The following is a 25576-nucleotide window of genomic DNA, read 5'->3' as shown; positions in this document are numbered from 1 at the left end:
ACATCACTGCATTTAATGGTCCCACATGGTGCTCTAATTTTATTTCACCTTTTCCTCTTAGACGTTTTTTATGATATAGAAAAAATGGGCTCTGAAATCACTTGACCCACATTGAATTATGTTTTTAGACCAATTCATCGTCTGTTTTCGATGGAGTTCAAGTAATGAGCTCACAAGTGTTAATATATATGGAAAATTGCAAAAGACCTACAGGCTTAAAAATGAGCATTTTTCCTGACATCATTTTACTTATTTAAATAGGGAATGACTGTGTCCTCATTCTGTCTGAATGACTGAGATGAAGAAATAATGACTCCTTTTTCCATGACTTTGAAATCCCCACCAAAATGCTCGGGCATGCACACACAACAAACGGAAAAAAAGACTCAAAGGATCCAGTTGCAGCGTAAAAATTGGGTCATTGGCTGCATTAAGGGGCTTTTTTTTTTTTTTTAAAACACAAGAAGAAGCGTGAGACAGGAAGTCCAGCCATCGCCCTCGGTGCGTCACGTTCACTGCTCAAATTCATTATTGTATTTGCAAAACAACGCCGGTGCACCAAGAGTGTTTGGCAGAAAACAAGATTTTCCACAGTGTCGCTTCACTACCGCTTCAAAGATTGCAGAGGTGTTTTAATCTGCAAAGACACAGGAGTTTAAAGAAAGAGAGAGAGAGAGGGAAAAACAAAACATACTCATACATTTCCTCATTTGTACCAAAAGTCTGATTTGCTGGAGGTGAAGTGTGGTGGCAACGTCTAAATGAGAGGTTTCTAAATGAAGCAGGGCTGTAATTAGCACTAATAGCTCGTCAGCTGCAACGCCCCGAGGGGAAAGACATCCAGACTGAGAAGCAGAGAGCAGTCGACTTTAGTTAGAACAAATTTCTAATGATTCGGAGGGAGCCCAAGGAGAGGACGAGTTATTCATTACATCTAAATGTCATTTAGATGATCAAAAGATGTGTGTGAGCGATTGATCAGAGGTTGTTTTGGTTGTCTCAAGACTTAAACACACATCATCCCACACGGAGACTGTTTAACTCCTAATGTGAGTGACTGTTTTATGCACAGTGTGTGTGCTGACGGCACCAGTCAAGGGCAGAGGGGTTAAAGCGAAGCCACCACCACAGCAGGCGTCAAGCGTAGCTGCAAGGCACCGAGAGGTAACCGAGAGATTCCACGTCGCTGTAATGAGCCGTCAATAAGCCTCATGCTGCATCAGACTGTTTACCATGAAGATGCTCTGCGACCAGCCGGTAACAGAGAATAACAAAACAGATGAAAAAAGATCTACTTTTGGAGACTTTGTAATAAGCTCTCTGTTTGAATTTGATTCTCAAGCTCAGGTTTGTCACTTAGTGGAGGCCGATCTACAGAAAGTGATTTATCATGAGAGATAAATGTTCACATTTGCTGCTTTTCTCTGTTTTATATTGTCTTTTTTTGTTGTTTTGTTGAGTCCTAAACAGTATGAGGGATGAACTTTATCACTGTAACAAAAAATTGGGGAATGTTGTTTCATGTTGGGAAATACACTTATTATGTTTCTTGCCGAGAGTTGGATGAGAAGATGGATACCTCTCTGATACCTGTACGCCAAATACTAACTCTACAGCCCAGCGGCCGATTAGCTTAGCTTAGCATAAAGACTGGAAGCAGGGGGAAACAGCTAGCTCGTCTCAATCCAAAGATCCAATTATTTATCTACCAGCACTTCCATAGCTCAACTTTATAACTCGCTGTATCATGTTTGTTAAATCGTTTATGAAAGAAACAGTTTCAAAACAATAACTTAAGTGTCTACCAGAGGTTATGGACCTGACTTTTATGGTTTGGAGCAGTGACTTCCTGGAGACTCAGGCTTTGTTTAATATATACAATATACCATTATGAGACTTCCTCTCTTTATCCCCCAGCCTGTGCACAGCGAGGGAGCTGCCGCTGACCGTCCAGTCCTGCGTCCTCCCAACGGACTGCCAGATGACGGACTGGGCCGAGTGGGGGCCCTGCTCCAAGACCTGCGTGGCCCCCGCGTCCCCCATTGGCAACCGCACTCGGAGCAGACAGGTGGTCCAGTTCCCCGTGGGCGAGGGGGCGGAGTGCACGCCGCTGGAGGAGTCTGAGGCGTGTGAACCTCAGGGGGAAGGTGTGCCGCCCTGCTCCACGTGAGTTCCAGGCGCTCGTGCTTCACGGGGGGGTTACAATTGCATGTTGGGTTGTGATGATACCTCCCTCTTTGGTCACTGCGTTGGTAAGACCCCGCTTCAGCACCGAGCACTCTGCAGGGATTCATTCTGTGCTCCAATAAAGCTCAAGAAAAAAAATACAGGAGACGTATTCAACCTGACTGAGGCTGCACACACTTCCTGTTGGGTTCCCTTTACTCATATCACCCAGCTAATTTGTTCTCCTGGGTGGCCCGTATGTGTGTATATGTGTGTGTGTGTGTGTGTGTGTGTGTGTGTGTGTGTGTGTGTGTGTGTGTGTGTGTAGGAGGCAGCATATGGAGATAGATTAGTATAAGTGCTTGGGCTGGTGCCAGACACAAAGTAGAGACAAATGGAGGGAGACTGCAGGAATATCTTAGTCCCACATACTCTCACACACACACAAAGAGTCAAGCTGTAAACTCACAGCTGGCCTCTATTCCTTCAGTTTTTGTCTTCACATAACTATTGCCAAAATAGTTATTCATACTCTCATCCTGGAGAGTGGTTGTTTTTTGGGGGTTTTTTTTGGATACGTTTCTTTTCTTCTTTAGAAATCAACATCACAACATTTTTGGAGTCTTAGTCCACGGACACTTCTTACTGTCTCGTCACATAATGACATAATTACCAGCTGTGGTGACAAGCCTCTAGATTGTAATAATGGAAGAAATAACTATCATTATATAGACACATTTTTTGTCACTTATTTCTCTGAAAACCTAGTATGTTTTCAAACACCAACGTGCTCTTATGTCTGGTGAATAAATGCCTAAACTGGTGGTAAACATCCCCTAAAGTACTTGCATACTGTACATACTCTACTTTAAAAAACTTAAAAGTGCAGCTCACCATGTTTTCAGAAAAAAAAAACCCACAAACTTAATTGGTTGTAACTTTACTTCTCATCTTTAATGTCTGCAACACTTTAAGTGTTTTGTACTTTGACACGACGCTACACCCACGCAGAACATCCGTGTCCTCTTCCTCTGCAGCTACACCTGGAGGAGCACGGAGTGGAGCGACTGCCGGGTGGACTCGTTGCTAAGCCAACAGGACCGTCGGCGTGGCAACCTGACGGGGCTCTGTGGGGGAGGCCTGCAGACCAGGGAAGTTTATTGTGTCCAGGCCAACGCTGAGCTTCTAAAGTACCTCGACGACCTCAGAGAAAAAGAAAAAGGTAGAAAAAACAAAAGTACTGTGGCATTAACACTCGGATACACAGAAACCCTGAGAGGCCAGTGAAAGAAGAAGTCGTTCCATTTTCTAAGCCTGATCTTATTGTTTTCTCTCCTGTGTTTATGACTTGAGAGCAGATGATTCATGTGTTCAGGCTTTGAGTGCACCCATCTGACTTTTCCAGTCCCGATACTGATTCCTGGGCTTTGAGTTCCAGCCGACACAGAGTACCAATCCGGTACCAGTGTGTTTAATTAATAAGCTGTATGCCTCACTCTGTGGGCGTGACTGGGATCATTCTTTTCTGTATAAGGCTACAAAGATTCCTAACTTTGTAAAGCAAAATGTTATAAATCATCACATAGAAATGAAATTGTTATTTATTATTAAAGTAATAAACCAGCGGATTCGACAAAGAAAAATCTGAAATAAAACCTTTTTAGTGCAGCAACAAATTGGGCAAAACTTTAGCAGGAATTAAAATTCTCATATAGTATCAGATCCACCTGTTGTAGTCAGTATCGGTCCGATATCAGATGTCAGTGTCAGTGCATCCTTACTTTGGGCCTCGACTTAATATGATGCCACACATCTATTAGTGTGCTGTGTGTTCAGTTTGAACAGACAATTATAATTAGCATAAGTCTGCACCATACTGACCCTTAGCACAGTTTAAAAGCCCCTGAAAACCTTAGATCTCTAGTATTTTTTCTATTTCGCTTGCTTTTCTATATTTAAGGGTTAACAGGTTAGAACAACAATATATATTTTTGATTAATTCTTTCACTGAATATATTTTTTCATATTCGTAATTTTTATTTTTAAGGAGGAATCAGCATGCAGTAGTAGAGCAAAAACTTATTTAACTAAACCAGTTAAAGAAGTAATTAAAGCAGGTTTTCCATCGCTTTAAAATGCTGCTGTTCAATTTGGAATAACAAATGAAAAGATGTCTAATCCTCCACTGCTGTCTGCCTGTTTTTCCAGGTGTTTTCATTTCTGTCTCTTGTTTTTTGTCCCCTGCTTCCCCCTTTATCTCCACCGTCATCTGTGGTTTTTCCATCATTAATGTGTTCAGGAAGTCCCTTTTCTGTCACTGGCACAATTGAATTCAAGTTAGAATTGATCTTAAGAGGCTGTCAACCGTCTTCCTTCAATACTGGAACCAAAGTCAACACCACGGCAGCATACGTCACATCTTACAGCCTGAAACAAAAGAGTTGAACTCTCAAGTGTAACTCAAATAAATGTGATCAAACACTGTTACATGACAACTTACATCCCCCAACCCCTCGCACAGTGTGTATTATAAAAGCTGCAGTCCCTTTGTGGATTTAAAGCTGATAATTGCACGTCAAATACTTGAAACAGACGTGAGCCCACATGTTGACTCATGTCCAAATATAAAGTAACATACCATAAGATAAGATAAGATAAGATAAGATAAGATAAGATAAGATAAGATAATCCTTTATTAGTCCCACAGCGGGGAAATTTGCAGGCTTACAACAGCATAGAGTAAAGTGCACACAAGAGACATAGTAGAAGAAGACGATAAAAATAAAAAATGAAAAATAAAAAATAAAATAAAACAAGTATTATAAATAAGCAATAAAAAAACAGTAGAAAAAACAACAATAACTGAAATATTATATTTACAGACAGAGAAAAAAAAAACTATTTTAACTTTTTTAACTATTATTGCACAGTGTAATGTGTAATGTATTGCACAGGTTTTTATTGTCATGTTATTATTGTCATGTGTCATGTGGTCTGCTGGGAGCAGAGTTGGTTGGACCTGCGGTACCTCTCCTTCTATTGCATTTGCATTAACCGTCACCAGTGTAGCATGTTCCTTTTTTTATCCTCTTTCTTCAAAATATCCCTCTGTGGATACATTGTCAGCTTCAAGTTTCCTCTTTGAACATTGAAACAGCCTTCAAACCCGCTGCCATTCTCTGCTTTCAAACCGGACCGGGAGTCATTAAGGACAAGGATTTGTCTGCTCATGTTTCCTGCTGTGGCTTCTTGTCACCGGTCACAAGTGCAGAAGCCTCCATTTCTGACACTTGTCAAGCCAGCTTAGAGTCAAAGCTGCACTCCTAAAGCGGCCGTTAAACACATTAGTCGAGGCCGGGCTTATGGAGAAGGTGAGAAGTCTGGTCGCCACTTTGCTTCCAACGTGGAGGGGATGCTCCTCTCACATAAAGTAAAGAGCTTGAACTGCAGTCAATCCATTATGGTGGTGTTAAGTGTAACTGGTGGATGTGTGGAGATATCAGCCGATCAGACTGAGATGTCATTTTGTTTTTACCTCATTATTCAGTCCGACATTATGTTCATGTTTGGCTCTTTTGCTCTGAACATCCACTATAAATAACTAGCAGGGCACTTGGAGAGCTTAGACATCCGCCAAGGTAGTCCCCATAAGTTAAAAATAATGCTTAAATCCCCTCCGAGACTTGGATCTGCTCCAAAATGTTATGTTTTTTTCCTTGGCCCATGCTACACCTTTCCACCAAAGTCCATGAAAATCGGGCCAGTAGTTTTCTAAAACATAACCTCTTTTACAGAAGTAACAATAATAATAACTTTATCATTATAAAACTTTTCAAAAACAATGTTCCTAAGTTCCTTACCGGAAAAAAGCAGTTAAAAACTATTGAAAATTGAAGATGTAAATAATGAAATTATGTAAAATGATTATTGAAACAAATACAAATATATAAACATGCATTTTAAACAGCTGACCAAAGTATCTGTCCTGTTGATGTACTTTCCAGCCAACACACAGAAGCTGCAGCAGCTCTTTTTATGTGCAATTTAACAATTATTATGTTAAATTGTGAGGAAACTATATAGATTCAAGAGTCCTTTCTGGCTGTCGTCTTATCATTTTAGTTGTATTGATCTGAGGAGGCTGTCTACCGTCTCCTATCAATACTGTAACGAAAGTCAACACCACCGCTGAATCCGTCAAATCTTACAGCACCACACAGCAGGGACGGAAACAAATCAGTTAAACTCTCAAGAGTCACTCAAATAAATTTGATCAAGCGGTGTTGCATGAAAACTGACATCTTCCATCCTCTCACACAGTGTATACAATAAGAGCTGCAGTCCCTTTATGGGTTTGCAGCAGATAATTGCATGTCAAGTACTTACTGTGTTGGTCTAATACAATTTTCTGAAATTATTTTCTGAAATTTATTCAGCACAGGAAGGTGACATTATCAATCTTAATCCTACTAGCAAAGCTGTTCAGTTGTTTTCCCCAACAAGGGATATAGCCGTCAATTAGCACAGCACCAGAACAATTTCAATGTCTGATCAATTCAGCTGTTTGGAAAAAAGGCTACACAGCTAGTGCAAAGGATCACTGTGGCATTATGTGTGAAACTAAAGGTCTAACTAAACTAAAAGATCTGGAAAAAACATTACATTAAATAATGTATTTGTCCAGATATTTTAACCTGCTAGTATCTCATGATCCAGGGTTAGGTGCTCTTGAAAAACACATACATATACATAACTTACATGCAATGTATTATTACCTAACACTTACACCCAGTGATTCCCATGTCTGACTGTTGTGTAACTAACTGAGCAAACTGACAAAGCGAACGTTAGCTTGCCAATATATGATCCGTTTAGACTGAAGAGTATCAAAGGCAATATATTTAATATGTTTAATAACCATGTAAAATGGGAAAATGGAAATTATATATCAGAAAAATAACACAATGCTAATATCATTAAACTAAAAACATGTCCAGACATTGTCGGCTAGTTTGGCATAATTTGATTCACTCTAAAGTGAATGAATACTACTAACACATATTACAGAGTATTACCAGATTCACAAAGTATTTTGAGGTAAATTTAATAAATGGTATTCCTCCCTGAAACCATCTGATTAAACATCTCTACTAGCCCAAACATGTGTTAAGAGTCAGTGCAACCGAGTAAATTACAAGTTTGAAATTAGCCAGTAGTTACAAAGATTCAGGAAGGACCATACATAAAAACTTGAGAATGAATTTATTTGATAGCTGTTGCAACTTGGTCCATTTTTAGTCATGCAGCTGGAAACTGCCTTTGAGCTGAATCACTGCTGTGTTACATCAGCCCAAAAGAACATGCTCACTCCCAACTCATCAAATTCTCACGCTTCGCTCAGTGGCCTTACACTTCAAACTATGACACTGAATCTTCAGTTCTGGACGTGGCAGGGACATCGTGTCAGTTTGGTCAGCCTCCTCTTATTACATCAATAATGTCTTTTCAAAATAAACCTCTGTGTTCACAGGAAACTTACAGTTTTACATGCAAACAGTATCTTTTCAAAATAAACTTTGGACGTAGGTTTTTTTTAGGCAACAAAACTACTTGGTAAGGCTTAGGAATAGATTGTGGTTCGGGTTACAATAAATATATTTGTTATGAGACTGGCGTGAAGTCCTGAAGTTACATAACAGGTACGATAAAATATATCAACGTTGACTTGATTTTACGTGGACACGAACAGAGGTCTGCTGGGTGAAAGTCCTATGTTTGTCTGACCCATCACTCTCCCCTCCAGCCCTTTATATGCTGACTTACCAGCTCTTTCAGTTGCGCTAATGTCTAATAATTACGGCAATAGGTTTACATTGAAATTATTTGAAAGCCCGGTGCTTCCCTTTTTGTACTAAAACATTGTTGCTCAATGTTTGAATTGATCTACAATCCTTTGATTCTCTGTGTATCAGCACAAAATGAAGTAATCTGGTACGTAGCCAAGATATAATCCAAAGAAAGACACTAGTCACACAAAACATATTGAATAATATAAGAATAAATGTTTTGTGTGTACTTAATCAGATTGTATGTGCTTCATAAGTTCTTTAGCGTGCATAGGACTAGTGAGAGCATACAGATCATGTACCTGAGCTATTAAACATGTTTAGGCTCCTATAACCTCTAAAACGCCGTTAAAGATTCATCTATACAAGCACGTAGAGAGCGCTGTCGCCAGGTTACTGCTGTGCAGAAATGTGCGTGACTTGTGTGTATAAGTGTCTGCACAGACACACACCGCACACACACACACACACATCCACAAAGTTCTTATCTTCTTGGCGCAGGATTCCTTTCCCCTCTGTTGGGGGGGTTAATCTCCCAGCATGCCACTGAGTCGGAGAGGCAGACTATGGCTTAGTGAAGTTTTAATGCAGCCCGCGCTCTCTTTCTCCCGTCTCTCATTACTAAATATCACCATGCAAAAGGGGGTACGGAGATACCCTCAGGCCGAGATCTGGAACCAGTTTACCATCTCCTAAAACCTTAACCTTAATCTTTACAGGGGAGGAACGCCAATCTGATTCTAGATCAGTATCACAGCCTGAGCAACATCATACGGCACTACCTCAGCTAAGGCGGTGTAAGTTTGGGGTTCTGCTCAGCTGCATATGGATCCCTAAAGCACTCCTCCTAACCCGGTGGGAGTTGACATTTTGGTCAACTTTCCCAGTATTTGACAAGAAGATTGACTTAAAAGCCCCTTTAAAGGTGCATTAAAACTGAGTGTATCAGGAGGGGTTTCAATGAAATTCTCAAGTTCATACTGTCATCGCAGGTTAGAACAATGTCTTTTGAACTTTAATCACAGTGCGGAGCAGAGAAGTGACAGAATATTTGAAAGGTTATGAATATTCTTTTATTTTACAATGCACTTTCTTTCTGGGAGTTTGACAAGAAAAATGTATGTCTATCTCATGTGTGTGGTTAGCCTAGCTTAGCATTAAAGCTTCCATGAAATTGAAATAAAGTTTCACATATGTAATGCGATGGTCGTCACCTATTCGCCCCTGTCTGGCCCAACAATGACAAAAAAATGGTTATAGAGAGTTTCTTATCGGTAAACTTAGAGTTTGTCATGTTGAGCTAGTAGCTACAGTCCATCTGAAAATTGGTGCTCTATTGGCTACCTTAAATGTTAATCAAAATCTGCAAATCTCTCCCTGGATTACTGTTCTTAACAGGAAACAGATATATGTGCGGAACATGGGAACTTAAAGAGATAGCTCTGTTAGAAGTTGAAAAGAATGTCATCTATTTAGGTGTCAAAATTGGTTTATCAAGAGAAATGTAAAGACAATGATTTCTAACATCTTTTATAGTTATTTCTTGATTAACAAAGGTTTATTCGTTTATACGTGCACCTGGTGTTTCTATGTAGAGTCTCCAGCTGCAGTGTGGGTTGCCAGATTTGGGACTTTGTTGCTCATAAAACCACACACTGATGTTTTACCTCTAACTGATGGATAGTAATCAAACATCTAAATGAGTGAAATAAAGAGCTGTTTTGTTGGCTGTATTTTGAACACAGGAAGGCTATCGGTTTTCTCTTTCCTCTTATGTTTTTTAATCTTTAATCTTAATCTGTTAACTGTTCCTTTCAATGCCTGAAGGGGCCTCACTTACATCTGTCACTTTGATTAAAACAACTGTAATCAGATCACTTTTGATCCCTCGACACCAACATCTCCACCCTGATGAAATGGCATCCTCTCCAAGCATCCATGTGGCATATGATCAGTAACCAAGAGTCAGAATCAACAAACCACAGAAAATCTTATGTTCAGACCAAAGATAATAAAATAACTCTTCTGAATGGTAAAGTCTGTGATATCCGATGCTCCAGCTCTGTTGCATTATTCCTCTCCGTCTCCTGTGTGCGGTTTCCCATCACCGTCTGTGTTTGTTTGATAGTGCCCCCCCACCCCCCGGTGTGTGCGTAGCTAATAGCTCTATCTCCTGTAATTGCAGCGGGTCAGACCCAAAGACAGCAGAAGCCTAGTGTCCCTCCTCTCCTCTCCATCAGCTTCCAGATTACAGGTAGGTGGTGTTAGTCACGCTGATAACGAAGCTCCAGACGCTCCGTTTGCTTTATGCCTCCCAGCTCTCTCTCTCTCTCTCTCTCTCTTTTACTTTCCTTTTACCGGTTCTCATTGTCAGTCTCCTCTCCTCTATCCTTGTTTCCTCTCCTCTATCCGTCCTTCTTGTCTCCTCCTCCTCTACCTTTGGAATTGTTCTTCTTTCTTTCCCTCTCCTCTTCCCCTGTTGCCTCTCCTCTGCTAATCTCTCCTCTCCTATCCTCTACACTTGTTTCCTCTCCTCCTCTCTCCTTGTTTCTTCTCCTCTCCTCATTTCTACTCACTTATGCTGTATTCTTGTTTCCTCTTCAACTTCTCACCATCACTCCTTCCTTCTCTCCTCTCCTCTCCTCCTTGTCTCTTCTCCTCCTCTCATCTCCTCCTCCTCTCCTCTTTGTTCCCTCTCATCTCCTTTCCTAACCTCTTTCGTTATCTCCTCTCCTCTCCGCTACTCATGCTTCTTTTCCTTTCCTCTTTCTGTCCTTCATTTCTTGCCTTATTTGTCCAGTCCTCTCCTATCCCCTCTTTCCTCCATCCTTTCTACTCCCTTCTATCTGTGTTTCCTCTTCTCTATCCTTTCTCCACTTCTAATGTATCCTCCCCTGTCCTATCTCCTTGTTTATTCTCCTCTCCTCCCCTCTCTCCTTGTTGCTTCTCCTCTTATCTCCTCCCTCCTCCTCATTTCTGCTCACCTATCCTGTATTCTTGTTTCCTCTCCTTCTCCCTCTCCTCTATCTTCTTCCTTTTTTTAAATTATCCTCTATCGTGGTTTCCTCTTATCTATCCTTGTTCCCTTTCCTCTACTTATGTATCTCTCCTTGTTTCATCACCTCCTCTCCTCTCCTTTATCCTCCTCTGTCCTCATTTCATCTTCTCTATCCTTGTTCCCTTTCCTCTTCTAATGTGTCCTCTCCTATCCTCTCTCCTTGTTTCATCACCTCCTTTCTTGTCTCTTCTCATTTCTGTTCACCTCTCATCTATTCTTGTTCCGTGTTTTCCTTCTTTCTCCTTCCTTCCTTTCATCTCCTAACCTCTATCCCTGTCACCTCTCATCTCCTCTCTCCTTGTTTCTTCTCATCTCCTCTCCTCTCCTAACCTATTTCCTTCTCTCCCTTCTTTCCTCCATCCATCCTTTTTGTATTCCTCTCCTCTCTTCTCTCCTCATACCTCCACTACTGTCCTCTCTTCTCCACCTTTCCTCTCCTCTATCCTTGTTTCTTCTTCTCTCCTCATTTAAACTCTCTTCTATTCTTCTTTCCTAACCTCTCCTCTCATTCCCGCTCTTCTCTTATCTCTTTACAACATTAAAAATGATCACAAATGAAAAAGAAAACATGTAATAAATATAATAATCATTCAAATATTGATTTTAACAACACTTTGAAGGGTTTTTTTAACACTCTGATGCTTTGGATTTATGATGACGTTAATTGTACACAACGCTACAACCCATTTTAACAAAGTTACAAGCCCATGCTGCTCTTTATTCAGACTGCTCAGTATTGCTGCCAAATCCAACAAGGGGACAAGTAGTATTACAACAAAGTTCTGTATTCTCACATAAAAATCTGGGCAGAAGAGTTGAAGCTTTGTTCCCCCACGAACAGAATATGGATGGTGAGAAGCTGCAGACAGTATGAGGGATTTCTTCCATCGTGTCACTTCAGCACAATAGAAAAAATGAACTCACTGGAGAGCACACTGTAAAATAGAGAAGCAAGGATAAAGAGAGGTTTTTTTCTCTCTCCACTCTGTTGGTCCTCAATTTTGTATTCCCAAATGGATTGATGTTAAGAGATTGAAGTCAGTGTAGTTCACCAATAAGTCGAGGATTAACGGTGGCTCAGCAAACTCAGTATTTGACTTTTGCTGTATTTGTAGGAGGAATTAGCCTTTTTTGCATTTCAAAAGCTCCACTTGCCTTCTTCCCCCTGTACAGTTCTGAGGGAATTATGATTCAGCTCTCCTGACTACGTGAGACTTTAAGCTCTCAGCTTTCTCGTAGGAAGAGTTTAAATACTGAAACATCAGGTTCAACACTTTTTGTGAATCACTGAATATCCTCCATAAAAAAAAAATATATATATATTTGAAATGTATGACTTAATATTACACTTTATAGAGAAAAGTCTTTTAAACTGAGATGTCTTTGTAACTGTCATGCCACCACTGACGGATGTCTTAAGACTGAGCATCACTTTAACACAAAAAGGGAATTTCCTTTTTTTTGTGATATATCAAACAGATCAGAAAGCCTAAAAGCTAAAGCAAGTAAAAAAAAATCCATTTTCTAAGTCTGATCTAAATAGTTTTCTCTTGTGTTTATGACTGAAGAACAAGTGAAGAAAGGTTTTGCCTTTCATCTGTGAGAACAGGTGGAAAAACAAATGTCAGGATCATTTATAATTTATATGATTTATAAGTGTTTTGATTGCTTCTGCCACAAGAGGCTGAAGTGCACCACCACCCCTTGTTCTTAAAAAGGACTAAAAGCATTCATGTTTTCTTCCAGGTGAGTAAGAATTTCTCCATGCACTCCAAACAAAAGCTAGTGTGTTAGCAAGTCCTGTTAGTTTACTGTTTCTTTTGGCTAGCAGAGGATTATAATGGAAGCTAATCTGCTGCTAGGGAAAACATGATTTTTGTGCTAGTGGTGCACTTCAGCCTCTTTTGCTGAAATGAGTATAACAACAAGAAACACACACTTTCTTTTCCATCTGTTTCTACTTATTGAAAAATTACGTAACTTAGAAAACATTATCCTGGCAAAAAAAGAAAAGGTCACCCGTTCTTAAACCACAAACCAACACAGGTTGGTTTAGATCCGACTTAAAATGGACTCCAGAATATATGTTCTCAGCCTGTCTCAGGGCTTCCTTAGATGCAGCAGCAGAGCACTGCAGTATCATGAGCTGACTAGAATATGAAACCAAGACCACACACTTTAGAGTAGTTGATATAATATATATAACTGTAAAAATAGGACTCAAAATATCTCCTATATTTTTGATCATTTTGTTCCAACATTTTTCAGTGGAGGTTCAGGAGTTTAATTATTCTTTTTGGAGATTTCTCCTTTTGAAAAACAACTCTTGAAATGACTGTTGGCATGAAAAAAAAAAGTCAAGCTTTTTTGTATCAGCTGCCCGTAAAAAAAAGTCCCACTGAAATGAAATGTTTTTGCATTTTTAATGATTTTTATTCAGTTTTATACCAGTCATCCATTAGTATTTAATATGCATATTAAAATGTAATCTGATTCACGTGCACGGCTGTATACTGTTGCTTTTATGTGTGTGTGAGTAGGTGTGAAAAGGTTTAGAAGAAACCGAGGTGGAAAAATAACAATGTTGTGGTTTTATGGGGGTTTTGTGTGAGACTATTTGTTATTATTATTTACTATTATGTACCCCCTAGCGTCAAAGGTACTGGTAGGCAAAATACATTTTACTTTCGGACAGAGCCAGGCTAGCTGTTCCCAGATGTTTCCAGTCTTTATGCTAAGCTAAGCTAACCGGCTATTTAAGGTACAGACATGAGAGTGGTATCTATCTTCTCATCCAGCTCCAGCAGAGAAAGGGAATATGAGTTATTTCTGCATAACGTTGACTGCTTAAAATCAGACAGAACTGAAAGAATGAGTCAAAAAAAGCACAATTTCCCACATTTCCAAAAATGTTGAGTTTTTCCCATAAGGCCACAGTTTGGTATTGGAACCGAGCAGGAGCTCCATTCACTTTCTCTGTCCTCACATTCCCCGTCAATCTCCACCTTCGAGTATCAAAAGCTCTGGGAGATACGGTAGCACCACTTTGAAATGACACTGACACCGGCATCCATATTTTATGTGCATGCATAAATGCATAAACTCTGCATCTTCAGAAAACTCCACACATCAAATTTATTTATCGTGGCACGGTTGGGCAGACATGCAGAAATGTTTTCTGCACAGTTGTCACAGAGCTGGGCGATAGCATCTCTCCATTTTATTTCTACAAACTACCTCGGTGGGAGTTCAGCCAGGCGTGCATTCACCAGTTGCATCATGGAACGGGGCTTTTTAAAATCCTAGCACGACTCAGGGGGAAAAAAAAAAGGTGCCAAATTACACCTCATCAGACATGAGCAAAGACACTGCCACTGTTCCCGTGAACCCTTTTTATGTTGCTGCATCCTCTCTCCTGTCTGCAGTGCGAGTCGGTGGGCAGAGATCCACAACTTTTTATGTTGCTCGCAAGGCGCCGCGCAAGATAATCTTTGCTAATTTATCATTCTGACACGCTAACAGGGAGGTGATAAACAAAACAAAGGCATAATAGTGTCTACTTCACAGGCATATTTTGCTTTTTCTTTCCCCACTGTGGTTCTCATCTGCTCTCTATTGGGACTCTCATGCCGGGAATAAAAGTAAATAAGCATTTTTCTGTGTCCCTTTAGATTGTAATGCTGGTAAAACTCCCTCACATAAAGACAAACCAGAATAGAATCAAAGAAAAGCAGATTCCTTATTTTATCCGCTGCTTATTCTGTTTTGCTTCTTTTGATCATGTTTGCAGCCTCCCGCCCGGTGGAGAACAGGCTGTGCAGGGGTCCGATCCCCAACAGGTCCCAGCTGTGCCAGATCCCCTGTCCCATCGACTGTGAGGTGTCGCCCTGGGGTGCCTGGGGGCCGTGCACCTTCGAGAACTGTGATGACCAGGCAGCAAAGAAAGGTACGAAGACACGGTCGCTATAGATGTTTGTTATGATTCATCTTTACGTATCTCAGGCCAAATGAAATGTTTGATGTGTTTCATGATGATAAACTCACCCACACATCCTTTATCTCTATTCATTTTTTTTTTTTTTTTGCCACTAAAGTGAAGATAATAAACATGTTACGAATAAACAATTTCATTATCTGTCATATTCTCTTCCATCTGGCATTGTGATAAATAGCAACAGTTTTACTCTGTGATGAACAACAATGACCTTTTCTTTTCATTCCTTGCTTTTTTTTTTTTCAGTCACTATACCAATGCAGTATAATTACTGTGTAAATATAATATATTAAAGCATTATTACTTTAATTTACTTTATCTAGACGCTCTCTGCTGCCGTAACCAGAAAAACTATGATTGTATAATATTCAGTACTTTGTTTTTACAGAGTAGTAAACGCTCCATCCAATACTTTATATTAGCTAGAGAACTGTATAAACATAATTCTTGAGTCTGAAAGCATTCATGAACCTGGAGTCCTTATTATATATTTACTAAATAATATGATCATTTGTATTAATAGTTAATGATTAAATGTCTCTAGTAGTAGCAGGACATCTTCTTTAAAAATGCATAGGAGCGTAACATTACTGTGAGTTGTACTGCAGCCACTTTAGAATTCATTTTTAAGTATAAAAATCTACCTTTTTTATATCAGTGTGTAAAATTTTAATGTAACCTTACTCATAAATCTGGTGCAATATATGCGAAGGAGCAATCGAGTGATCAATGTTGTGTACACAGAAGCTCGTAAAAGATGTCACTTGTGACTTCTGCCTGACTTGATTCATCGGTCACATTATGCATTATGCATTATGACACTTGGTACTAGAACAAGATGGGCTGGGGTGAGATTCATGGCAGACTCCAGCTCGGTCCGTGTGGGGAAATCATCAAGGTTTTCCTCCTCATTAGTGTTAATGAGCTGTCTCAACAAGGCAGCCATCAAACCAAGCCGAGCTAATCATCAACATCCATCACCGGTGGTTTAGGAAGTACTCTGATCCTTTAATTGAGTAAAAGTACCAATGTCATGGTTTAAAATTACTCCATTACAAGTCAAATTCAATTCAATATTCAATATCATCTTCAGTACAAGTACAGAAAGTGACATTATGAGACTGTTCATACTGATGCATCAATGTGTAAGCAGCGTTTTACTGCTGGAGCTCCTCGACCTGGAGCTACAGTAGTTTAAACTTTACTTTATATACAGTTAGGTAGTTTAGCCCAGTGGTTCTACAGAGCAAGTCATAGAACCCCAACAACCCGAGTTCGATTCCAGCTTTGGGACTTTTGTTGAATGCCACACCCCCATATCTCTCTCCCATTCTAACAAAGGCGTAATGCCACAAAAATATATATTCTTTTTTTTTTTATTATGATTTTGTAGTGGTTTACAATGTTAGCACTTCAACTGAAGAGTCATTTCCCCTCTAAAAAATGGTTCAGAGAGTTTAAATAATCCATTACTCTCTCTCTCTCTCTCTCTCATATATATATATATATACATAACTTTATATACAGTTAAGTCCAGTGGTTCCAAAGGGCCACAAGTTAAATTAAATGAGGGGTCATTAAATGAATAATGGAGGAGAAACGAATGATGAAAGTTCTGCTACACAAATTTATATCGTATAATTTGACCTCTTTGAATCATCTGAGACGTTCAGAAGAAGAAATTACTCTTTAGTTTAGACCTGCTATCATAGACATCTGTGACATGAGTCTATACTAGAAAGAATTTTGTTTTGTTTTCAAGTAATTTGTCACAAGCCAAAATAGCTGGAAACCATTGATTTCATTTGTAACCACAGATAACGTGTTCATGTAAAATATAAGATAATCCAACGTTTAAAACCTTAAACACAAAAGTAACTTGTGGCTTAAGCTGTCAAACAAACTTAGAGGAAAATAGAGGAGTAGAACTTTAAATGACTTCTTGAGTAAACAACTAGTTACTTTCCACTGACGTCAGTCCACACGGGAGAAAGTGTTCTGTAAATATATCGTTTACATATTTGATGTGATTCTAAATTTAGAGCAGTTTTGATGCTTACTCCTGAAGACCAACTTTGTTCTCTTTGCAGGTTTCAAACTGAGGAAGCGTCAGATTACCAACGAGCCGACCGGAGGGCCCGGAAACTGCCCCCACCTGGTGGAGGCGGTGCCGTGTGACGAGCCCAGTTGTTACGAGTGGGAGCTGGTCGGCCTCGATCCATGTCTCCCTGACGACCAGAAACCGTGCGGCCCCGGCGCTCAGCTCCCACAGATCCAGTGTGTCAACAGCATCGGTGAGAGGGGGGAGGGGGGAGGATTCAGTCTCGGTGTTCACAAGGCCTCGATATGGAGCAGATTCCTACGTGCTGCCTGCTCGTCCTTAAGAGAGGGTGGTGCTTTTTGACCCGTTTGCAATGAGAAGTCCAGGTCTGACCTTGTGGAGCAAAATGCTATATATCTCAAGTTCACCCCTCCGCTGACCCTCCTACTCTCACTGTGCACTCCCTACGTGAGGAGATTACCACGACTGGACTCCATTCAGCAACTTTGTGAGGAGTTTCCTCCAGACTCCTCTCCCTTTATTCCTTCCCCCCCCCCCGTTCAACCTCTCCCACTTTAACGCTCGCTTGATTCGGCGTCGCCACCTCTCTCACGCTGTCTCTCTCATTACAGCCTTCCTCTCTGCACGCACAATTAAACTTTACTCCGCGTTAAATCAAATCAATCCTCAGTGGCCACGGGGTCTTGGAGTATCTTTTGCCCTTTGCTGCTCCTGATTTTTACTGCTTCTCTTCACGACTGTAAATCTTTAATCCAAGAGTGCAGAGATGCTTTTCAGACTCCCTTTGGCCTTTGCTCTGTGGACAAATGGTGGACAAAACAAGGAACAAAACCACAAAGGTGTAGATTAAATACCGTTTTTTTATTCATTCAGCATGTAAAGTATGAACTGCAGCTCTAGGAATCACATTCGGCCCCCACTTAATCTTCATTTTACGATCCTGCACGGTGACTTTGTTCTTGTTTTCCCCACTACAGTGGTTGATTTGTCCTTCTAACGTCTCCCACAAATCACAGCTCTTGCATCGACTGCAGGTATTTGGTGAAGTTGCACTGCAGGTCTAGCAGGAGACTCTGCTCTGTTGTTTTTTGTTTTTTTCCACCTTTGACTTCGGTTGATTGATCCCCACCCCCCATCCCCCCACACGCACATTCACTCTCTCCCCCCCCATCAGATGAAAATTGATTTGTTCTGTTTGGATTTTTCACTCCGCTTTTTTGCCTCAGAGAGTTTTCACTGCAATGTCAGCGGCGGATTTCTTTTCTCCGAGTGTGTCCCGCTCCCGGTCATAAAAGAAAAGGCCACACAGCCGGGCTCCAGACAACAGGCGGAGGTCGATACAAACGTTATTGAAACTGGCTATTGATATTCCCCCCGTTGACTGGCTGCCCACTTAGGCAGGGGAGCTGTTTCTTCTCTGCACACAGACGCATGGAGGTCTTCCTCTGGTGGTGGCTGCTCTGCTCATTCATGTTTTCCCCCTGTGTGAGCCTGAACACTGCTCTGGTCCCTTGTCACTTCTTATTTTCATGCCCCCTCAGTTCAGTCACGATTGGTTCACTGCGTATCTGTCAAATTGACATCTTATTGCAGAGCCAGGCCCTCGGTCGGTCGGACTTCTCCCCCTGCTTGAAATTTCAATTGAGCCACTGAAAGGTTTACATATTCCTGCATGCATCGCTCACAGGAGGAAATATTCACTGCTTAGCAACAAAGAGAGGGAGATGTGGGTTAATACAATCCATTTATGGATGATGCTCATCAATAAAACACGGGACGACGGTGTAAAAATGTGGGAATCCCATGGGAGTTTGCTTTTTCCCCATGTTCAACGGCACTTTAGTATCGAGATTGGTTAGAGCGAAGAGTGCATCAATATGAATATATAAAATACAGATCGTCCATAAAAAGGGTTATAATCACCTGTCATGTCAATATGGAAAACATAAGTGAAATGTTCTGAATTATTTCTGCGGTTAGCCACAGATAACGTAGATCTAGGAATATCTGACAAGTCAGCGGTTTAAATGATGTTGGCTATTTGTGTGGCTTGGATTTTAATGCTTTATGGGTTTAGTGATGCGGTCTGTGATTAAACATGATTTGCAAACAAGGTTTAACCACCAACATTAGGATTTAAAGCTGCAAAAGGAAACCAGAAAGTCTAATAGACAACAAGAAATAACTGTGACTTTATAACTTGTGTTTCCTTTAAATCTTTGAATGAGATGTCAGTGAACGCCACACTCCATCCTCATTCTTGCTAATCTGACCTGTTTCAAGATTGTTTTATTTCAAATAATATCACAAGAAATGAAAGTTGCATTACTTGTTTCAGGGCAGAATACTCTCTTGCTGCTGTTTTTTTTATGAATCCACACTTCATGACTGCAGATTTGTCGATACTTGAACCAGTTTGGTGAATATCGTTCCTCAGTTGTCTCAGGCAGAACGGACATCTTAAGAAAACGAGCACGTCTCTTTATTCAGAATGGGCTGCGAGCTTGACATCGCGCCATCAATTAAGACGAGCAGCTGTTCATTTTCTCGGCCGCTCCAACCGTCTCTGTACTGACGTGCAGTTTGATGATGATAATCTAATTTATGAAACCAAAGTTTGAGCCCTCAAGTTTGTTCTCATTGCCAAAGTTACCACCCGGTGTATCATCTAACTGGCAAGAAAAATCAACATGTGTCACTCTGCGCTTCATCTGATTAATTTATTCTCTTTAGAAGCTTTTTATGTTCTCTTTCTAAAGAGTTTTAGCTTTTGGATTTATTCTACAATCATGAATGTACCGAGGAGGATAAAACAATTCACAAAAACAGAATTTGATTTGGGGAAATAAACCATTATAATAAGAAGAAATGGAGTTAATATGATAACACAAACAGCACTTATAATATTGATGAGGTTAGTTTTTTTAATAAAAGAGTAATATAGGGTTAATTTGTTTTACATGGTGCTCATCAGTAATTGCCTGAGAGCAAAAGTTCTCTTCCCTCATTCGCTAAATATAATGGGAATAATGAAAAGTCTTCTCAACATACTGTGATTTAATACCTGGAAACACAGCTGGTATTGTCTGAGTACCAACACCCATAAACACATATGGAATTTAAGGAAGTAATAACCATTAATTAAATGCACGCACAAAACCACCTGTCACAGCCTACATTATACATTTGTTTAGACTTTCGGCCGGAGTCGTTACCTGGAAACACAGATGGTAGTTTCTCAGTAACAAAGTTTACCTGGAAACACATCTGGAATTTTGAAATGAATAACCAATAAACCAAGTTTGTAAATGCAAAACCATCTGTTTCGACTTTTAACGGAAGACTTAAGGCCCCCCAAAAAACCCAAACATAGGAGGCATTACTTGGAAACACAGATGGACGTTTCTATGTAATAAACATGAATAATGGATGGATTTCTCCTTTGTTTTATTCCTGTTTCTGCATCATTTTTAGAAATAGTCCTGACTTTAGCCCAGAATCACAATATCATATTAAGCATCTGGAGTTTTCTTCCTGATAATTTGTGGCATTTTTCTTGTAAATTCACCACTTGAATCTCAAAGAATATCCAAGTATTCAAATATTGCCCACTTCCTCCAGCTTCAAAAATATATATTTTTTTCACCTAAAATGGCTCTAAAATGCAAAGTACTATTCCAACTCTGTTACTGACTATATATTACCCTGTTGTTACCTTGCTATTAGCATGTTGTACAATGTAAACAGACAATATGGATGTATTTTATTTTAAAGTGGCCCTATTATACTTTTCCACTTTTTCCCTCTCCTTTAGTGTGTTATATATATTTGTACATGTAAAAGGTCTGTAGAGTGTAAAACCTGAAGTCCACGCCTAAAAGGAGTTACCCTCCCCCTCAGAAGCTCCTGAAGTCCTGAAACGGCTCCATTGAATTCTCTCCTTCACTTCTGTAACTTTATGAGGTCATAATGTAACTTTATGAGGTCACAATGTTACGGAAGTGACGTAAAACTTCTTCCGGCTAGTTTGGCCCTCAAACAACAAAAAAGAGAGACGGAGACGGAGCTCTGGAGGAAGAGTTTTTTGAAATGGGAAACGTTGACCAATCACAACAGAGCAGACTTTGCTTTCTGGAGGGAGGAGCAAACTCTACAACGGAGCGTTTCAGAGAGAGGGTGAGAAGAGGTGCTGCAGGACAGCCAGGATGAGAAAAACAAGGAGGATTAGGAGCATTAACGCATGTAAACATGTTGTAACTGTAACTGGAGATAAAAATATGCATCTGAAAAATAACATAATAGGGCCTGTTTAAAACATAAACATCTTCAGTCTTCAGTCTCCATTCAGTCTCTCTTTCTTCTCCTCCCATATTTGACTCTGTTATTTCCCGTCACTGTTCCCTTCAGGAGAGGAGGTGGACAGGAGTCTCTGCGCCTCCTCCACGGCTCCAGAGCCCGTGCCCTGTGAGGTGCCTTGCTCGAGGGACTGTGTGCTCAGTGATTGGACCCCCTGGTCTACCTGCTCTCAGACCTGCTCCAGCAAGACCATAGAGGGGAAGCAGATGAGGACGCGCTCCATTCTGGCCTACAACGCCGGCGAAGGTGAGTCCCACCTGCAAGACGGTCTTTCTGCAGCATCATGTGTGTAAATATATGCAGATGAGGCTCGGATATCGGCTTAGTCATGGCCTTTCAAGTCGTCCTTCGCTGTCACTCACTGAACGTCTGGATTTCACACTTGTCTGCATGTGCATTCGTCCTTATCTCCAACAGTCTGCTTATCACTGCTGGTGATTATTTCCATTGGTCCGTCTCCTCGCCTGACGCTTACTGTTTTATCTGTCGCTCAGATCGTTTCTCTGCAATATGCTCTGGTTTTAAATCTCTGCGTGCGTTTGCTTGTCTCTCTCTGTCTTTCTTTTTGCCATGTTTCCAAACATTTTCCCACGTCTTATCTCAGTGTTTATGTGTGTATGTGTGTGTGTGTGTGTGTTTGTTTTCCTCACAGTCATAGCCATGGTTGTGGCCTGGATCACGGTGATGGAGGGTAACAGCTGTAATTAAGAGTTAGCTGGTAGCTGTTTTAAACCTCTAGCTTTGTGTCGACACGTAGCAAAATGAATTGTCAGCTTGTTTTGTATTTTTTTTAAACGACAGTATAACAACAGCTTGAGGGTTACTGGTAATTGATGTAAATTTTAGTCATCCACTTGTAATACAGTCAGGGCTTGTTGGCCATGTGTGAAATAGCTTGAATGTGTTTTCTGTTGTTCTGCAGTGGTATTACTTTATGTACTGCATGTACTCACCTGTCACATTAACATATTTTATATCTGTATTCATCAAAGGTCTCACTCGGGTGCCAAAGTTTCCAGAACTTTTTGGTAAATCTTTGACGTTAGACTAGAAGTGTAGTCGTTGTATTTGTAGTAGCTTCAGAAATGACTTAGAAATACAAATGAAAATCATATCAAACTGTACCGCTGTCTATTCAGACACACATCTTTACGACATACTCAACACACACACATACTCAAGAACAGTACCTGAAGGAGGCTTTGTCTCTTCACCACAGGTTCCCCCTGAGGAGTAGATTATCTGATTAGATTTTGAGCTCCTTAGCAGATTTCGCAGCTCCTGTGATGCATATTAATGAAGAACAAAAAATGTTGAAACTACAGGAACTACTCAGAGCTTTAAGATACAGGATTCACATTAATAATATGTTGGCATAGGATTATGTGCTAATGAATACATTAAAATGTCTAATTAATGACCGATTTAGCATAAGTGCTTGCATTTAATTCCACAGTGATTATTATGGGACTTTATGAAGCTCAAGTGCCTCTTACTCTTTCTGTTGAGTGATATTCAAGACGCATGCTAAGTGAGAACTGCTCCACTTTGTGGATGAGCCGCAAGACCGTTATTTATCCTGCAGCGGACATGAGTAACTCTCATACGCTGGTTTTTGTTTCTTATGCGGTTTATGTTTCCTGCATGCTTCATATTTTCCTTCATTGCCCAACATGCAGCTTTTTTTTCTAGGTCATCGTTCAGCAACATGCTCATTTGAGTTGTTAGTCAGCTAAGCTGGCATGTCAGCAGAACGGTCTAGTCATGCTCAGTAACCATTAGGCTGAGACTTGTCTGAGTTGGCAGTCTGTGATTCAGGCCCAGACTGTGTATGAACGCCGCCGCTCATTATGGAGCTGGCCCTCTGACAACTCCGGCAGCGGAATACAGGTGTCGAGGACCAACAGTCCCAAAACGCCTCTCAATCTTTGCTGAAAGCCCTAAGTGTCGGCAGTTACTCTAAACCGAAGAGGGCTCCATCGACACAACTGACTGACTGACGGACTCACAAGAGAAATAAAAACGAAGAGACAAAAGGAAGGAGTGGGAATAAACAATACGTGGAGGTTGAACTCACCAAAGTGCACTGACAGTCTGACCTGTTGCAGTTAAAAAATGCCTGCATGCAAATAGCTCTGTCATACAATACAGGAACACATCTGTGTGTCTGTAGTGTAAGCAATAGCTACAATGAAATAAGGCTTGATAGAAAAGCATCGGCCATCTGTTATAATGTTTTGTTTTTTTAACGGGAATGGTGGCGGTTAATTACTTAGTGCAGGTTTCACCTTGAAGTCCGACCCAGTGGCACACAAGTTTAATTAAACTGTGTGGAAGCCAGACTGCCTCACAAAATGAATGGCATTCACATTTTCTTAATTTAAAAAAATGTAGCACCCTTTAAGCAAGAACTTCTAATGGTAAAATGTATGTGTACACAATGGCTGCATTCATAGGTGGCGACTTAAGATTTACAGTATATTCAGAATGTAAAAACTACTTTTGTGTGGAAGGTTATCTGTATTCAGAGTTGTGCTTTTTCAGGAGCTTAAAGTGATTCTTCCAAGCAAAGCTACTCCAATTTTACATACAAGGTCTAAAAGGCTCCAGTGTTTAACAAGGAAGTACTTGTTAAACACTGGAACACTAAAGGGAACTCTTATTATAAAGAGGTTCCATGTGAGTGAACGTAGGATTCATTCAGTGGGTCCCACAGATTCAGCAGTTTCAAGAAGAAAAGAAAAAATGTGCTAACAACATTTGTCAGACAGGTGTGCTGGATTTTTAAAGATGTGCATCAGCTCCAAGTCTGAATAGAGGATTAGTGTGCACACTATTTGGACAGTGGAACAAACAGTTGAATCTGGAGTTGCATATTAACATATCTAGTAGTTAAAGTGTAACATAAGCTTTCATATTGTGGCTTGTGTTTCTGACCATTTAGAGCACGTCCAATATTTTTTCAACCTTATAAGCTCTGTTTTGGTCTCCACCAACTCCTGAGGGAAATATCTGGCTCTTCAGCTCCTAAATGCTCCATTATGTTCACCGGCTAGGCTCTTACTTTGTCTGTCTGCTCTTTGATGCTGTGCTGGAAGTTTTTTGTAAATCAGCAACATAAAAATGGTAAGAGTGAAACAAGTAAAGCTGTGGATCATAATACCTTTTAGCGAAACTAATTCGGAAACGTGAGGACGAGTTGGAGAGAGGAGTGCCAGTGTTGTTTAGGGTTTTTGTGTTGGAGTACAAAAAACGTGTTATCTTTAAGATTTAGAGATTAAGAGAGTCATGGCTGAAAATGTAGATGATTTTGACAATGTGAATGCAGCACTTTTAATGGACGCACATTGATGGTGCTGAGTTCCTTTATGAGATCACATTGCAGCTTTCTCGCTCAATACTGAAAAATGTTGAGAAAATGTTTCACAAAAACATGGGACAGTAGTGTCCAGTTTTAAAGCTACCAAAGTTACCCTTCATGTCCATTGTTCATCTTGGCTGTGTTTTGGTGTTTCTCAGGTGGGGCCCTGTGCCCAAACAGCAGTTCCCTCCAGGAGGTGCGGAACTGTAACGAACATGCCTGTACAGTTTACCACTGGCAGACGGGGCCTTGGGGCCCTTGTACCGAGGACCCCTCTGCCTCGACCCTCAACACCTCCTCGGGTGTTCGAGCCAGCGGCGGCGTCGGCGGCGGTCAGGGTCTCTGCTCCACGGGAATGCAGACCCGTAAAGTCATCTGTGTCCGAGTCAACGTGGGACAGGTGCCCCCCAAGAAGTGAGTTCTTTCTCGTATTTCTTCTGCTTCTTGTTGATGTTCGTATTTTTCAAACTGCTGCAGCAGTCTTATTTAGACTCACCAGTTATTTCTCGCTTCGCTGGTTTGTAGTTGTTTCTAACTGTGAAATTAGCTCGGGGGGGAATTGTGTTGAGATGAAAATTGCTCTCTGTCCTCACAGCCGAAATCCATTGGCTTTGAGTTCTGTAGTTCTCAGTCATGTGCTATTAAGATCCAAGAGGAGGAACGTTTTCATTTTCAAACTGCTGATTTTACTGATTTGGAAGACTTCATCTGAAAAGGAGAAAACCAATCAGTT

General features: G+C 40.6%; 1 protein-coding gene across 1 annotated transcript in view; it reads left to right on the top strand.

Annotated features, from left to right (window-relative positions):
* Window positions 1–25576, top strand: part of LOC129109367 (thrombospondin type-1 domain-containing protein 7A) — a 142760-nt gene that overhangs the window by 51927 nt on the left and 65257 nt on the right. Inside the window, exons 3-8 of the mRNA XM_054621404.1 lie at window positions 1918–2166; window positions 3204–3388; window positions 14861–15016; window positions 17155–17358; window positions 21534–21728; window positions 25002–25257. Of these exons, the coding sequence (XP_054477379.1) occupies window positions 1918–2166; window positions 3204–3388; window positions 14861–15016; window positions 17155–17358; window positions 21534–21728; window positions 25002–25257 (1245 nt within the window). The remainder of the gene's footprint in view (window positions 1–1917; window positions 2167–3203; window positions 3389–14860; window positions 15017–17154; window positions 17359–21533; window positions 21729–25001; window positions 25258–25576) is intronic.

The sequence above is a fragment of the Anoplopoma fimbria genome, chromosome 20 (genome assembly GCF_027596085.1).
Source record: "Anoplopoma fimbria isolate UVic2021 breed Golden Eagle Sablefish chromosome 20, Afim_UVic_2022, whole genome shotgun sequence".
NCBI lineage: Eukaryota > Metazoa > Chordata > Actinopteri > Perciformes > Anoplopomatidae > Anoplopoma > Anoplopoma fimbria.
This window is presented reverse-complemented; position numbering and strand designations above follow the sequence as displayed.